Source organism: Typopeltis vanoorti, chromosome 4 (assembly GCF_054136105.1).
Source record: "Typopeltis vanoorti isolate ZY-2024b chromosome 4, IOZ_Tvanoo_1.0, whole genome shotgun sequence".
NCBI classification, from domain to species: Eukaryota; Metazoa; Arthropoda; class Arachnida; order Uropygi; family Thelyphonidae; genus Typopeltis; species Typopeltis vanoorti.
Genome location: NC_143552.1, coordinates 26,185,691 through 26,204,457, shown reverse-complemented (window position 1 = coordinate 26,204,457; position 18,767 = coordinate 26,185,691). Strand labels below are relative to the sequence as shown.

The 18,767-nt window shown below is 34.7% G+C and overlaps 1 protein-coding gene across 5 annotated transcripts in view; it reads right to left on the bottom strand.

Moving 5' to 3' along the window:
* Positions 1-18,767, bottom strand: part of Srrm234 (Serine-arginine repetitive matrix 2/3/4) — a 615,875-nt gene that overhangs the window by 25,261 nt on the left and 571,847 nt on the right. For all 5 annotated transcript variants that reach the window (XM_090391694.1, XM_090391696.1, XM_090391697.1 and 2 more), the window contains one exon: positions 13,338-13,380. Coding sequence is in view for 2 of the 5 variants with exons in the window: in XM_090391696.1 (XP_090247822.1) it covers positions 13,338-13,380 (43 nt within the window). In the remaining 3 variants the exon portion in view is untranslated. The remainder of the gene's footprint in view (positions 1-13,337; positions 13,381-18,767) is intronic.

Here is an 18,767-nt window from a genome sequence, read left to right as displayed (position 1 = left end):
AGTTCATTCATCAACTATATCGAAACTGATGGGATTAAGTAAGAGACTGGCAAGTTGAATAGGTGGTTGGCAGTCACAGAGGCATCAGTAGGCTGTGTATGGGCAAGTGATAGCTCAAAAGAGGAAGGTCACTAGTGGAATGCTACAGGGTATGTTTTGGGGCTATTATTGTTTAATTGGAGATGTGCTTGCAGATGATGGAAGGTTGGGAAGAACTATGAGGAGCAGAGTAGATGATGTGGCCTTACAGAAGGATCTCAAGAAACTGTGTAATTGGACAAGAGGGTCAAGTATCAGTTTAATGTTACAAAGTATAAGGTCTTGAAATTTGGTAAGTATTTTCCATCCTATCTAAGAGTGATGGTGGATTTGAGACAATGTGAACTCTAAACTTGGACCTGAGTTTAAGAGCCACATTGCTAAAACTGTGAAAACATTACAGTGATTATGGTAATGATGAGGAGGACCTCAACATACAGAAACAGAGGTTATACAAGGGAACTATAACTGTGTCCTTGATTAGACCACATATAGATACTGTGCACAAATATGGTCTCCTGGTTTTCAATGGGATAAGGATATCTTGGAGAGGATCCAGAGAAGATTAACTAAGCCAGTGTTGGGTCTATGGAATGTGGATGATGCAAAGTTGGGAAGAACTTTCAGGAGCAGAGAAGAGCAGATGATGTGGCCTTACAAAAGGATCTCAAGAGAGTGTATAATTGGACAAGAGTGCTGAGTTGTCAATTTAATGTTACAGAGTGCAAGGTCTTGAAATTTGGTAGGCAAAGATGGAATGCAGAGTATAACATCCCATCTAGGAGTGATGGTGGATTGAGGGAAGGCATATTGCAGAGCTTCGTAAATAGAACAAAGGGATGTGACTGAGATGTATAAATTAGTAAGGTGTTGTTACCAGATTAATGTGGAGATTTTTCATAGAGAGAGAGAGAGAGAGACAATAGTAGAACAAGAGGCCATCCCTGGAAGAGATATCATGAGGATGTGAATAAAAGAGTGAGATGTAGGGTCTTTGCATGGATAGTGGTTGGTGAGTGAAATGCACTGCCTGAGAGTGTGATGACTGCAGAAACTGTGAATGGATTTAAGCTCACGGTTTACAGATCTATTTGTGTGGGAGCATGGACCTTCAGGAATGAGCATTTCAAAAGGAGGGCTCATGTTAATAATAAGTTTATTAACTAGTTATGGTAATAACAACTGTGTTCTAGGATAACTGAGAGGATGAAGAATAAGACAATAACAAGATAATATTATCCTGTCTTCTTAAGTATTTTGTATGAAAACAAAGCTAAATATTTTGAAAAGTTGAAGAAAGATGTTCTTTCACAAAAACAATAGTTCAGAGGTCTGTGAAGGTTTTGGATTCTACATTATTTCATCTTTTAAGAGTATGTGTATCCACATCAATCATCATAGTTTGCATTATGCGACCATCATCTGTTCCTGACATGAAAACAAAATTGACTAATCCTTTCCTTTTATGTTACATGGTAATCAGCATGCATTTAAATTAATTATGGAGCCTATCCCATGTTAGGAATAATTACTTTAATTTCCTGATGTTTCAACCTTCATATTAAGATCATCATCCAGAGTATACATACACAAATATGTAAATATAAATATATACAAAGACAAGCCATATTACATTTCAAACAATATGCCAAAGTGACAATGATTTGACCAACCATTATTCTGCTGACCTGACTACATTAAAGCTATATCCTATTTGTAACATCATTCAGAGAACAAATTCATATAAATAATTTTAATACAGCAAAACTGATGGCCTGATCAATAATTTAACATAAGTGTTTGTTACATTAAAGCTAAGATCTTAGATTACTACAGTCCTAATTATAATTAACTCTTAGACCAAAAGGTTATGCAGGTAGAATATGTGCCATCCATTCTTGGGATTTTTTGACCTTATTGTTAAGATTATGGTGGTCAATATATATGTATATATCTTTGTATATATATTTATATACTCCAGGTATATAAATGACCTTAATATGAAGGCCGAAATATTGGGAAATTAAAGTAATTATTCCTAACATGGTTGTAGTCTCTGTAATTTACTCAAATGAAAATTGACTAATATTCATTATTCATATGACAATGATACCTTCACTTCTGCAATACAAGATTTTTTTTTCCCCTGCAAAAGTATGATGAAATATTTCGATAAATAGGATCAAAATATTGTTGGACTGATGGAAAGGGCAAGTAAACATTCTGAAAGAAACTAAGACGAAAATAATAATCATTCTTCTCTTTCTTTCCCCTATTCTGAGCAAACTCCTCTCACAAACATTTCAAACAGCAATTGTATAGAATGCAAAATAAATGCAATTTTATGGTAACACAGAACATTACACCAACTTGTTTGGATTCTAGCTAGGAAAAGAAATTTGGCTAAGCAAAGCATAACGAATCTTATTTCTGATGGATTTCATGTTTATTTCAACAGTTTTCCTTTTTAGACCAGAAAAACCAAAAAATACCATTTGAGTAAAATTCAGTAATCTTTTGCTTATTCATAATTTATGTATTATTTACTAGCCTCATGTGTAACACAAAATTTCATACTTTTTCTTTTCTTTCTTTCTTTTTTTTTTTTTTTGACAACACATGTTAATGCTTGATGGATCTAAAATTTATGTAGTGATGAAATGTATTTCGTGATCTCTTTGTCGTGTAAACATTAAATATTTACATAAATAGAAGACAAACTGTTTTTATCATTTGCTGAAAAACATACCCAATAAATTAATTAAAACCTTGAATGAAACTTTAGCCAATAATATTGCTTCAAAAATTAACTGGAAAAATAAACTTCAAGTATTTTTTTATTTGAATATTTAAGAAGTATTAAAGTCATTATAAAGACCAATCAAAATCCATTTCCAGATTTCAAAAATTTATTTATTGAAATTAGAAAGAAGTTATAACAATATGAAGCTTTCTAAAGAAACTAGTTTTTATTTATTCACAAAGCAACTCTCTTTTTCTTCAAAACAATAAAAGCAGTTAACTGATCTCATCAAGTTACCAAACTTATTCAACATGCATAAGGTATGCTGTATATAAATAAATCCACAAATGTAATATTCCCAAAAGGAGTAAGGAGAACATAGCCTTAACTAACTTTTGGAATTCAGTGGGCAGCCAGTCTCCAATCGTTATTTGTTAAGTATAATAGCTCAGGGCTACTGATGATTTGAAGACTGCAGCGTGAGAGTATGGCAGACCACTGCTGCCCTTTCATATTCCTAAACCCTAATTGGTATAGTATTTTTCTAAAATAGTGTGAGGTTCCATAGCTGATTTTTTTTCCTTCTGAATTGCAGTGTTAAAAACTTGAATGTCTGAGAGAAAAAACAAACAAACAAACAAAACCTATATACCTGTGCCAAATACTGACTACATACAGTTTTTTCAACTTCTCAAAGCTCAGATTTTTAACTGCATCAGAAAATATGACTGTACAGCTATATCACACACATTCTCTAGAAAGCATAAATTGGACAGAGTCAATCCTTAGGAAAATTTTCTTATAGAATAATTTTATCAGCAGAGCTAAATACTTGGAATTAGCCTGCAAGTAAACTAAATAGCAGAAGCCATCTTTCAGTATATAAATTTCTCCTGGAGTTTGGTTTTTCACCAAAGAAAATTCAAAGCATCTATTCTCTTATTTACTATCATTAAATGCAACATATACTCACTAAGGAATGAGATTTTCATTGTAATTAATAGAGCAATGTGAGGTCTGCTCTCTCAATATGCATAAAAGCACTTATGAAGTTACTTCATGCACATACATTTAAGACTTGATTCTGCTGAAGTTAAAAAAAAAAAAAAAAACACTGTAGCACTAATAGTTAACAAAACATTAGCATTCTTCAGAGGTAAATTGGAGAAGTATGAGCGTTTTTTCTTTGAGACTTTGAGTACAAAATTATTTAAACAGTATCTTTCTCTTGACATTTCTTAAACAGTTCATTGTGTACACTTGCTTAGGGAAGAGAAACTGGTAAATTATTATTATTATTATTATTATTATTAAACAAGACCTCATGGAGTCAAAGACTCATCTAGGAGACTCATCCTTTTATCTTACACACACATCTCATCATACCGTGTCTTAAACACATTCAAACTACTTGCAGACACCACACTCTCAGGCAAGGCATTCCAATCACTCGCAACTCTGCACGAAAAAAACCTGCCTCTCACTCCCTTACTCACACCCTCCTTATACAGTTTCCAGGGATGACCTCTGGTTCTCCCCTGATCTCCCACTATTCTCTGTAGAACTTCTCCACCATTGATCCTATAACAACCCCTTACCAACTTGTAGGTCTCTATCATATCTCCCCTCTTCCTTCTCTCCACGAGACTCTGCAAATTACATCTTTTCAATCTTTCCTCATACTCAACATTCCAGAGGTCAGAAACTACCTTAGTCAGTCGCCTTTGGACCCTTTCCAACATCTCTTCATCCTTCTGAAAACCCGGTGACCAAATCTGGGCACAATAGTCCAAGTGTGGCCTAATCAAAGCCTTATACATTGGAACAAGTATCTCCCTACTTCTACATGTCAGTGTCCTCCGCATCATTCCCAGAAGTCTTTGTGTTGTCTTCACAATTTTAGCGATGTGTCCCCTAAATTTTAGATCCTTATCCACTATCACCCCCAGATCTCTTATTTCCTCTACTTCCAACAATATATTCTCACCAAGCATAAATTCTGCATCCCATCTTTGTTTTCCAAATTTTAAAACTTTACATTTTGCAACATTGAACTCACATCCCCATTTGCTTGCCCAATCACTCAATTTATTCAAGTCTTCTTGCAAGGCCACAACATCTTCACTACTCTTTATGGTTCGTCCCAACTTTGCATCATCTGCAAACAACTGAATATCTCCATCCAAATCTTCACCAATATCATTAATATATAAGTTAAATAGTAATGGCCCTAAAACAGACCCCTGAGGCACTCCACTAGTGACTTTCCTTTTCCTGGATATTGCACCCCCATACACAACTTGTTGATACCTATCAGATAGCCAGTCTTCAATCCAATGCACTAATCTAATATCCAACCCCATCTGCTCTAGTTTGACTGTCAACTTATCATGAGGTACTCTATCAAAAGCCTTTGTGAAATCCAAGTATATTACTGTGTATCCTTCTCCTCTGTCCAAGGAAGCAGTCACTTTATTGTAATAAGTAAGTAGATTACTAAAACATGACCTCCCTTTAGCAAATCCATGCTGTCCATCAAAGATTATACCATTGTTGTCAACCCAACTCTGGATCCTAGTTCTCACAAGCTTCTCCAACAACTTAACCACAACACCTGACACACAGATAGGCCTATAGTTTGATGCTTGAGTTCGATCACCTCCTTTATGAAGTGGCACAATCTTGCCCTCCTTCCACTCTTTAGGAACTTGACCAAGTGCAAGACTCGTATTAAAAAAATATGTCAAGGCAGGTGTCAACTCTCTGGCACACTCCTTCAGAATACGTGGTGATATATTATCAAGTCCCACAGCCTTATTTACATCTAGTTTACTCAACTCCCCAAACACCTCTTGCTCACTTACAGTCAGTCTCTCCTCCCCATCATCAACTGCTCTTAATCTCTCCATGAAGTCACATTCACAAGATTGAAAGATCTTTATGAATTGCTCATTAAGTATCTCCACAACACATTCTGCAACAGCTGTCTTTATACCATTTCCTCCAATCAATGTCATCCTTCCATAATCATTCTTTCTTTTGCTGGCTACATATCGAAAGAACTCCCTAGGATTCTTTTTGGCTTCATTAGCTAACTGCTGTTCATACCTCTCTTTAGCTACTCTCACCAACCAAGTCACCCTCCTTGCCTGGTCTTTGTAGACCTCATGAAATTGGTTACTTCCACTTCTCTTATGCTGTCTCCACAATGCCTTTTTTTTTGTATTGCATGCTTAATCTCTTTATTCATCCATCTCACACCTACCTTATTTAACCTTCTCACCCGTGGTATACATTTAGACATTGCATCTACTAAATAGTTTTTGAAAATCCCCCAAGCTGCATTGATCTCTTTTCCAGCTAACTCCTCATTCCATGCTACATCTGCAAGCTGTCTCCTGAGCTCTTCATAATCACCCCCCTTGTAGTTCCACATATACCCTTTTTTCACAGGGGTCCTTGCACTGCTGGCAACCACCCAGGTAATCACCTCATGGTCACTTTCACCAATTGGTGGATGATTTGACACCTCATTTATAATTACATCCTCCGATGAGATGACCAAATCCAAGACCCTTAATCCTCGTGTGCCCTCTGTTACATACTGTCTGAGGTAGTTATCCCTCAAAAACTCAAGAAACTCATTTTCTTTACTTCCAGTCGCTATCTCTTCAATCCAGTCTATATTGCCATAATTAAAATCACCCATAATGATCACCCTTTTCTTATTTGCTTGGCTTATTTGACTATACATTTCACTATCACCACCATCCACATTACCAGGTCTATAACAACATCCCACCAAGTATTTGATTCTATTCACCTCTATCTCACACCATACTGCCTCAAAACCACTGGCCCTATTTCCCTCTTGCATCTCTACCTTGTATGGACATAACTCTTTCTCTATCATCAATAGCACTCCCCCTCCCTTTTTATCCCTTAAATGCAGCATATGTAATATGTTAATACAAATGACATGACATGCAAACCACTATTAACTACTGATGTGTACAGCAAGAAGTAAAAAACATTTTCTCTCCTATCCAGTACACCTTGCATTGACAACTATCATTAATTTTTTATTGAATCACACAAATATGCATACATTGACACTGTGTCAACATCAATATGTTCCCATGTCATGCAGAATTTGATCAGATTCGATTTGATTTTGATCAGGCCGCATATGGATTATTGTGCACAGATTTGGTCACCAGGTTTTCAAATGGATGTTGGAGAGGGTCCAGCAACAATTGACTAAGTTGGTTTTTGATCTCTGGAATGTGTAATATGAGGAAAAATTGACAGAATGCAAATTACAAAGCCTAGTGGATAGAAAGAAGAGGGGGAGACATGATTGAGACATATAAATTGTAAGGGATAATTATCAGATAAGCATGGATGAGATTTTTCATAGAATATATGGAGACAGGCCATCCCTAGAAGCTGTATAAGGTGAGTGTGAGAAATAGATTTTTTGCATGGAGAGTGTTGGGTGATTGGAATGCACTGCCTGAGAGTGTGGTGAGTGCATTTAAGTCGAGGTATGATGAGCTGTGTATGAGAGTGGGATCTCTCACGATGAATCTCTTGATTCCATGGAGGTCTGTTGATAACGATAATAATTCCTCTAGTTTTGAGTAACATATAGAAAATTAAATCTGGCAGTTTAGCATCCTCAGAATTTTCTAAGCTCAACCATTTGCAGTTTTCAGACAGATATTTTATATGGATGAACACTGGTTTCATTTTCTAGATAATTTCTATCTAGAAATTATCTACAAATAATTTCAGGACCAAACATGGTACTCGAAACCACTTCAAATCTCTAATATGCATGAAAAGCATCTATCCACTCAGCCAAACAGGCTGACAAAAAAGATTACATTAATAATTGAGTTGTTAATAACAGCGAATTGCATGAATCCAACTGCATTCAGTTCTAAAAATCAGCTGTTTTGAATAATCAAATGTTAGGATTGGAGGACAAGAATTAGATAAAACATGAAATATTGAAGATTACAAAAAATGCTTTTCAGACTTCCTAATGTTAGGCAAGGATCTGATGTTAAGATAATAAGTAAAACTACAAATATAGGAATAAATGAATTTTGGATGTTAGATAAGATACTGGATAGCTGGAATTGTAAACATGAGGAGGCAATATATCACATTAATCCGTTGTATTTAGAATATAACATTCAAAACGCTATATATCCAACTATTAGCAAAAATATAATTTCATTATTTAAATTAAGGAGTTATTAAATCCCACATTGTTTCAAAACCGAATAAGAAACTCAACGATCGGAATAAATGAAGCCTATTGGCTCTTTATGTTTAAATAATTTCATATGATGTAAAAAATTTCCTATTTAAATATTTAAATTTTTTTTCGTACACTGATTTCTCTGGTGTTCATTAGAAGGAAATATTAATCTTTGTGCATTGTAGGGGTATTGTAGTCTATGTATACTAAAAAAAAAACTGCACTAAACAGAAAACAGAGCTCTGAATCAGCGCCACTAAAGACAGAAGTGAATTTGCAATGGTCGTTAAACTCCATTAGGAATTAGCACTTAAAGAATTATACTAATGCCATTTGTAAAGAGGTATCAAAGAAGAATCTTGTAAAGATGTATCAGCATGGTGAATAGGACTGCTATTACTGAACATCTTCAGAGAGAGAGAGAGTTCAGTTCTGTTGAAGCATAAAAATTTTTTGCAAGGAAGCAGTTATTCACAGATAATACATAAAAAAAATGCCAGAAGTATTCAAAATAAGGGTAAAGAATCTAACTATAACTAATGAACAAACTCAGTCTTATCCAAGAGGAGTAGTGAGGACTTGAGTTTGGCTGAGTCAAGCAAGGGCACAAAGTAAGTATGTGTAATATTTTTACACACAATATACCTTAAATTGCCTTGGCAGAGTAGTATTTTCAAAAACTTTTGACTTGGAGGTGAAATTGTTGTAGTTACAGTATACAAGAACTTAACTTCTTCACTTGAAATTTAGAGTGCTACACAAACCGTGCTTTGCAAAACAGTTTTCTTGAGAAGGTTCATCTAGATTAAAAACTGTGATTAAAAACTTCGGACGTGGAGATTAATTAATCAACCAATTAAAATCTAAGCTAATTTTGTTATTTTACACCAGACTGGCTGAATTGGTAATCTCAGCACAGTAGATGGTTTAGGGCACACTATCACAATGAACAACTCAATGCTTTATACCAGCCATTCTCAAAGTGTCGTCTGCAAGAAAATTTTATTAGCAAATAAATAATTTTTCATATAAGTTTATAATAACATATACTAAAAATTCTATTAATTAAAAACATTATTTTATATAATTTGCTTAATTTCAATAACATGCATAATATTTTACATATGGTGTGTATCTCAACATATGAGTATATAATAGTACATCAAATCAACTACTGTGGTACTGCATTGATTGAGAATGCACAGTCTAGCATAGTACCCAGTTGTGTCAATATTCATAAAATATAACCTATTAGTAAAGGGTGTGTGTGGGGGGGACGGACGGACTAGTAGGCAGCTAAGTTATGTGATATTTTCAAATAGGCTGCAGCCAGAAGAATTTAAGAAACACTGCTTTATATGGCAATGAAAATGGGAATAAATAACTACCTAACAATAAATAAACGTGTGCTAAGTCAACTTATTTTATGAAATGTAAATTTTTAGTTTTGTTTACAATACATATTGAGTAACACAAAGTACTTCTATTTTAATAATTTATACTTAACTATGGTTAAGTATTCCTTAATTCCATTTCTCAGTATTTGCTGTTGCAAATTCATCCAGCAATTAATATTACTCCTTGATGTAGTGTGTGTGTGTGTGTGGGGGGGGAGGGTTTACAACACTGGCATTATGATGAATGAGAGTTTGCAATATGTTAAAGTTTGGGAACCATTGAATTAATATACCGTATTTGCCGGTGTATAAGATGCACTTTTTTCTTTGAAAATAGGTCTGAAAAACGTTGCGTCTTTTACGCCAATACTCAGTTTTTTATTTCTTTCATTTCTGGAAATTTTCTCTGTTCCGAGTTACGTGATTTCTTTCTTGCTTCCTTGCAGTGCGTGAACGCATTCCAGTTACGTTGAGTTCAGTGGATGCACATGCGCTGCCATTGACAATCACAGCTGTGTTCCTGTTCGTTTAAACTTTCCAACTGTTGTCGAGGTTGTTGTGAATGGTGATAAATTTCTGCCGTTAAATTATCTCTAAATTTCTTTGCAAATTAAAGCTGAAAAACGTCAGCACTGCTACAATATTGCATTCAAGCTATGTGTGATTGCTAAAGAACATGGAAACGGGGCTGCAGAGAGGCATTTCAGGCCACCCCCAACTAAGAAAATTATAAGAATTTGGTGGAATCAGGAAGAGGAACTAAAAAATCTTTTGTTTCCTAAAAAATTTGTACAAAAAAGGGGGTGCATCTTATATGCTGGCAAATCCAGTAATTTGAACAATATAACTGAATTAATATAATTTTCATATAACTAAAATATTTACAATATTAGTTTATAAAAATAAGCAATTTTTTTCTTACATTTCAATTTGCATACTTGATTACTAAAAACTTCTATCAACTACAATAATTCAGCAAGGACAATACGGACAAGCAAAGAGTACCAATCTAAATGAATTTTTTAAAAATTTCTTTACAAGTAGTCACTACATTGTTTATACAGAGTTAAACTGGTAGGCAATGGCAGAAGGATTTTCAGATGATATATTAGAAAAACTAATTACTTCTGACATGCAGTATTTCTGAGTGTCACAGATAGCATGGCATAATTCATGGAAGATGACTTAGTAGACTACCATTCCACTATTGTGTAGTAGTGAAATGTCCTAAACAGTACTGATATCATATAACTAGTCTAGAAACCTTTGCGTGCAAGGGCTTATATTTTCACATTATATATATTCTTAGATTCAATACTGCTTCTCTTCTAGGCTCATGATATTGAGTGGCTCTGAGAATGCACTTGTCAAAATCAATTTTACAGTAATCTTCTTTTGTTTAAGCAATCTTTTATTTACTGTAATAATTTATTTTTTTCTTGTTTTTGCTTTAATGGATGGTGAAATGGAAAGCTATGTAATTAATATTTTTAGTCATGAAAAAAAGCAGAAATTAGATTTAGTTGCCTTTTTGATCTATGATATGTAAGTGTGAAATATGGATTTATATGTATGCCAAGTTGTATGACATTTTTGAATTATTTATAAATATTTTATTTAAAAAAATTATGCAGAATTATTTGTTTGGCTGAACTGCATGTCAGATATAGTATTACTCCCAAACCTCAATGGAGTCTGAAGGCTAATTGTGGGAGGTCGAACGCTCACATATAACAATAACTATCACATGTTACCTTGAGGACATTCACCACATCGCCCTACTAATTCCCTTGTAGCTATTTGATAGAACTCTTTTCATCAACATAAACATCACAATCATATCACCTCCTCTTCTCCTATTGCTTAAGCTCTGCAGACTAAATTCCTTTAATCTGTCCTCATACTCAACATTCCAGTCCTGAGATGATCTTAGTTATTGCCACTGCATGCATTCCAATGTTTCCTTATTGCCAATATAGACAGGTGACCGATCTGCACACAGAAATCCAAATGTGCGAAATCTTGATTAATGCCTTATACAGCAGAATTATTACCTTCTTATCTATACTGGGGAGGGGGGGGGGTTGCATTATGGCAGCAATTCAGTAACCCTTACAACTTTTGGAATGTGTCCCCTGAACTTCAGTTCCCTATCCACTAAGATCCCCTGATTCCTTGCCTCTTGAAGCCAATTTCCTCTAACATGATAAACTTTATTCCGACTTCTCTGGTCAGAGCATATAACTTTACACTTATAACACTGAAGCTACATCCCTATTCTTCAGTCCAAAGCATCAGCCTTTTCAAATCCTCTTGGAACAATAGCACATCAAAACTTCCTGACATTACTCTTCCCTAATTTAGTATCACCAGCAAACAACTGAAAATCTCCTCCCACACCTGAATTATATCATTAATATATAAATTACAAAACAGTGGTTCTAGAACAGAACCCTGTGGTACCTCACTCATCATTATCTTCCTTTTTCAGGACACAGCACTCCCATGCACAATGCAACAGCTGCTGTCTTTCAACCGTTGTTGTAACCACGCTACCAACTGATTAACTGAACAAGTCATTCATCATGATGTAATCTATCAAATGCTTTAGCAAAATCCAGATAAATAATTTCCTAGCCTGTAGAAAACCCCCATTAAATACCTAAGATTTGTACTTATCTCAACCTCACGCCAAGAAGACACAACTCTCCTGAAATCATCCCTAATACCCCACCTCCTCTTTTATCTTTTCTTTTTTGAAAAATGCTATAACCATGACATTCTATTTCTGGGAATAGATCATCCCCTCCATTAACTATGTCTCACTGACATGACACCAATGATTTGCAGAATGACTAATTGTAACCCCTGGTCCCCCCCTCCCCCACAATTCCTCATGTCATCATTCACGTCTTTTAACACTGTTGCTTCCATTGAGGCTGTTCCTGCATCCCTGTGCTCCATCATGTATCTCACACCGATCCTGAGAGCTTATGCTCACAGTCTCACTGTCTAGTTTTTGTTTCCCTAACTGGCTACATACTTTACTCCAATCATTAACAATTACCCAGCTTCACACTCCTGCTGTCATTGAAATGCAGACATCTGCAACAAACATCCTTATCTTCGAATTTCACATTTCCTTGCAAATCAATTGTTTCTACCAGCACATAGCCAACTCTTCTCCAAAGCCTCTGACACACTTGTGACAGATGCTCCATTTCACTTTCATCGCAGAGTTCTCATATAGAACTACACTACTCTCTTCACCATTCCACAACAATCATTTATCTTTGACTGATCTATCACTAGCAACTTTCTTCTTACATCTCCAACCATCAATTTCTTCTCTACATGTTCTATCTCAATGAGCACATGCTCCAGTTCATTCTTAAACCTTACCAGTTCTTTTCTGATACCTTTACTTGTATTTATATCTTTCATAGTGGATTCCACATCATTCTTTACTTTGTCTACCATTCCAATACTTTCACATTTACCTCTGTTTTAGAATGCTCTGTTGTATCATGCACTACATTTGGATGTATTTGTATATGTCATAATTAAATTTTTCCTACCTCAACTTGCAAATCAATCCTACTGCAGTCACAGAATTGATGCAACTCACAATTTTTTAAATGTCTTAAGTAATCATTTTACAGAAATGTAGTTTTCAGTACTCAGGAAGAGGCATGCACATATAAAAAATAACTCAGAATATATATTTCCAGCATTACATATTATAAACATATATAAAGATATATATTCAGGTATCTCACACAAACACACATATGTATATATATATATATATTCATTTAATTTTTTTCTAAAAAAACATTCACAAAACCAAGCAGAAAGGTGCAAAAACAAATTAAATTTACTATACCTTTATTATTGGTATATTTGTGCAAGAAGAGAAAAGGAACCAACTGTAAAAACAAAAGAAAAGAAAAAAAAAAACATGCAAAATAATTTCTGAAACAATTTATAAATAATAATATAAACTTGTTAAATTTGAAAAATTAAATGATCATGAGCTATATCTGATAAATACAGACCACTCAAGGAGGTCATAAACTTAGAGCCTCACATTTATATAAATTAAAGCAGTTTAAGTTCTGATTAGTGTTGTTAGTATTTTTTTTAAAATCAAATTAATGTATTTTGGTGAAACTAGCAGGGGTGCCAATTGCTTCTTATACACAGAGTTTAAATTATACCCAGTTATTATTTTGTCTATATATTTTATTTATTTATTTGTGATTTTTGTTTTTTTGAATTCAGCTGGCAGAAAATAAGAGCCTAATCCATATCTCAGTATCTCAAACAATATCCAGCCAATCATTTTCCAGTTCATGCTACAAACCAATACTTTGTGCTAATTTGACAGCATTTAATCTATCAAGTGATAGATTAAATGGCTAGTAACATTAACAGAAAATGTTTGGCTCAATATCATGAGTTATTGTACCATGATTTTAGATAACAGATGAATGCAGCATTAGAAATTTTATCTTGAAGAAATGGGCTGAATATTTAAACATTTTTAAGAACTATTGTTAGTGATTTCATTAAACTTTTTACAATAAAGGATAATGTCTTCTCTAATTAATATGCCAAAATTTCAAATATATTTTAAAATATAAAAAAGGATATAATGTAAAAGATAAAGGTTATGATAAGGCTGGATGAAATATATATGACTGTAGGCAGATTGGCACTCCTAAATAAGGGTTAACTAACTCAAATATGGGAAATTAGAATGTTTGATTCAGAAGCTTCAGTATAATGCCCAATTTCTTAAAATTATTTCTAAATCAGATTTTTATTTATTTATTTATTTATTTTTAATTTTATTTATCAATCTTATAACTGATCATAATTACTCAACAATTCACATTATATATAGAAAATCACCAATCTTATTTCATTAAATTAATAGTGATCAAAGAGTTATTGATCTAGTAATATTAAACACTTTTCAGATTTCCAAATTAACAGCTATTATAATGACAACAAACTGCTACTACCTATTATGATAATATAAAATTCATAACGATTTTGTATTTGCAAAAACAAACTGAACATACAAGACTAATATGGAAAATCACTAATCTTATTTCATTAAATTAATAGTGATCAAAGAGTTATTGATCTAGTAATATTAAACACTTTTCAGATTTCCAAATTAACAGCTATTATAATGACAACAAACTGCTACTACCTATTATGATAATATAAAATTCATAACGATTTTGTATTTGCAAAAACAAACTGAACATACAAGACTAATTAAAAGTATTTATATTGCATAATGAACTATTATGTTTGTATACAAATGCCACACGTATATGAAATAAAGGAAATGAAACTGTTGTACTGACTGAGTTCAATTGCCCCAAAATTATTAGCTGCTCACAATAGCAGAGGAGTTATGTCCAACCAAGGTGGAGATGCAAGGGGCAAATAGTGGCAATTGTTTTGAGGAAGTATGGTGTGAGGTAGAGGTGGATGGGATGAAATATTTAGTTGGGTGTTGCTATAGACCTGGTAATATGGAGGGTAATGAGAAGGAAATATAGAGGCAATTTGCTTGGCAGATAAAAAAAGGGCAATTTTAATTGAAATGAATGGATGGAATCTGGAAACAAAGAGATTGAATTTCTGGAGTTGTTAAGTGAAAACTACCTCAGGCAATATGTAAGAGAGGACACATGAAGATCCAAGATCCTTGATCCTCATGTACTCTCTGTTACATATTAGTAGTTGTCTCTTTGGTTCTATTCAGGAACTTCTCGCAGAAGCAATGTCTGAGTATAAGGTAGGTGTATAATGGATGAATGAAAAAGAGTTGAGGCATGCAATTTGGAAGAAGAAGGCATCATGGAAGTAAAACAAGATGAATAACAATAACCAGCTGCATGAGGAGTACAAAGACAAGAAAGATGACTTATTTATAAGGGTAGCAGATGTGCAGTATCAGCAGCAGCAGAAAGAATAATTATGGAAAGATGATACTGGTTGGTGAAAGTGGTAGAATGGCAATCACTGTAAAAGATGTAGTTGAGATATAACAAAAATAACTAACACTGGGTTTATAAGTTGTAATAAAAAAATCAACATATTCATATAGTTTAGATATTAAATGAGCAATTCACAAAGGTATTTAATTTATCAGGAATGTGACATCATGCAGAACTTGAATACATTGGGCAAGGGATGGAAGGCACTAATGGTGAACAAACAGAAGGTATATGAGGAATTGGGTAAACTAGATGTGAATAAAGCTGCTGAACTTGATGATATACTCTGAATATTTTGAGGTTCCAGGGAGATAACAAAAGAACTGGCATACTTTTTTAACATGAGTCTTAGTTTGTGTCTGAATGTATGGTTAGTGTTACAGAGGTTAGTGAGGCCCAAAGTTCAAAACTGGGTTGACAATGGCACTGATTTCCAAAAAAAGAGCATGTTTTAGAGATTTACTTAATATAACTCAGTGACAAATGCACTAAACAAGGGAGATGCATATACCATGGTTATAATTAGATTTTGCAAAGGCATCTGATAGATTGCCACATAGTAAGCCAGTGATTAAATTGGAAAGGATGGGGTTGAATAGTAGATTAGTGAGCTGGATTTGAGACTGGCAGTCTGATCAGTATCAGCAAGATATGTATGTAGGAATGATATCCCAGAAGAGGAAAGTCACCAATAGTGTGGTCCAAGGTCTGTCTTGGAGACTGGTGCTGTCTAACTTGTATGTTAATGACACTGGTGATTTGCAGGTGTTTGCAGATTATGAAAAGTTGGGAAGAACAACGAGGAGAACAATGATGCTATAGGTTTGGAAGAAGACTTGAATAGACTGGCTAAATGGATTATTGAGTATGATTACTAGTTGAATGATGCAAGTGTAAGGTTTAAAAATTGTGGAAGCATAAATAGAATGTAGAATATGCAATTGGTAGAGAGATATCTTAGAGAAGGTAGAAGAGATAAAGGCAGTAGGAAGTGATAGTGGACAAGAACTTAAAATTCCAGGGACATATTGCTAAAATTGTGAAGGCAGCACAGAGGGTTATACCAATGATACAGATGACAATGTAGAAGGAAGGGTGCTATGGTTGCATTGTATAAGGCTTGGTTAATGTTGCATATCGATTACCATGCATAGAGTTAGTCATCTGGATTTCAAAGAGATGAAGAGATCCTAGAAATGGTGTGGAGATGACTGACCAAGGTAGTTTTTGCATTTCTGGAATATGATTATGAAGACATGCATGCAATCTGCAGAGTCTAGTAGATATGAAAGGGAGGAGGGTGGGATATGATCAAGACATATATGTTGCTATAGGGTTATTACCATATTAATGTGAATGAATTTTTTCACAGAATGGGTGGACAGGAGGCCATTCCTGGAAGCTGCGAACAGGAGAGGACAGGGTGATTTGAATGCCATGCCTGATAGTGTGGTGAATGCATTTAATCACAGTATGATAAGCTGTGTGTGTGTGTGTGATGGTAGGACTTCCCATGATGAATCTATGGACTTTATGGAATGAAGGTATGATAACAATAATAGTAATAATAAGCTTCATTATCACAATCTAAATGTTTCATTAAATAAAGTAATCTGCAGGGATTAAGTTCTATTTTAAGGTGTCTAAAACAACTCAAGAGTAATTTTAAGCGATAAGCATTATTATGGATAAGAAATATCACGAACTGTACAATTGCTAAATGACTGAAATTATTTCTAACAATTCCAATCAAGTTTTGAGTATGACTGAAAAAACTTGATGAACTTGTGATGCTGACATGGAATTGAATGGCTATCATCTACTGCATTACTTTATAGAGTTTTTAATACAAAGTTAAAAGTCAAGTATATAAAGGATTGTGGAGTGTATTTCTGTTTAGTCATCTAAAATTCATAATCAATGCCAGCATTTCAATAGCTACATAATGTTAGTTACTCTGACAATCAAACTAAAATATCTTTCAGAGGGTGCAATATTGCTGAGCAAAAGGAAAGTCACTCACTCAACCTGCTGTCTATAAACTAACTATTCATAGTGATATTCCTAGCACTATTTCCATAAACTTCATCAGGTTACTAATAAAAACTTATGAAAACTGATAATAATTATGTATACTGATCCCAGATTTGAGAGAATAGTTTAGAGAGGCTTGTGTGACATTTTGGACTATCCAGATCAGTGTTTCTCAACATGGGGCGTATGCCCCACAGGGAAGCAAATTGAATGTTTTAGGGGGCAATTAGAAAATGATGTTGCATTCATTACCTCATCACTGATATACTCAAAACACTCACCATTGTTGGCGAGGAGGACATCAAAATCTTTGAGGTGTTGAGGTGGGGCATGACCAAAAAAAAAAAAAAAAAAAAAAAAAAAAAAAAAAAAAAAAAAAAAAAAAAGTTCATCCTCAAGTCCTCCTCCTCCATCTCTTCTTTGGCCGTCCGCGCTTCCTCTTCCCCTGCACATCCATCTGCATGACCTTTCTTCCCACATACTCTATCTCCCTCCCTCCTCATCACATGACCAAACCATCTTACAACCTTGCCTCCTGTATCTTTGCTCCTAAGTTCGTAACTTTCATCGTTCCCTTTACATAGTCATTTCTCAGATGATCCTTTCTGGTCACACCACACACCTAAGCATTCGCATCTCTGCTACCTCCATCCTGCTGATATTATTTTTCCTCAGGGCCATAGTTTCCATAGCATACATCATAGCTGGTCTCACTACTGTCCTGTAGATTTTGCCTTTTAGATTGATCGGCACCCTCTTATCACATAGCACTCTAGCCATCTCTCTCTCCAGTTCCTCCATCCTGCTTGTATCCTGCATCTCACTTCCTTCTCAGCCTCACCATCCTCTTTCATTGTTGAACCTAAGTATCAAAAGTCACTCACCTTCCTGATGACATTTCCTTCCAGCTCCAGATCTGTCTCCTGGCTGCCATCCACTTTGCAACACATATACTCTGTCTTACTTCTGCTCAGTCTCATACCTCTCTCCTCCAGTACTTTCCTCCAAATTTCCAGTTTGGCTGCCACTTCTTCTCTTCATTCTGCACACAGCACGATGTCATCTGCATACAACATATTCCAAGGCACGTCTTCTCTCACTTCCTCTGTCACCACCTCCATCACAATATTAAACAGGAACGGACTTAATGCTGATCCTTGATGCAAGCCAACTGTCACTGGAAAACTTTCTGTCTCTCCCAGGCAGGTTTGAACTCTTGTCTTCACATTTCTGTACATCTCCTGCACCAACTTGACATA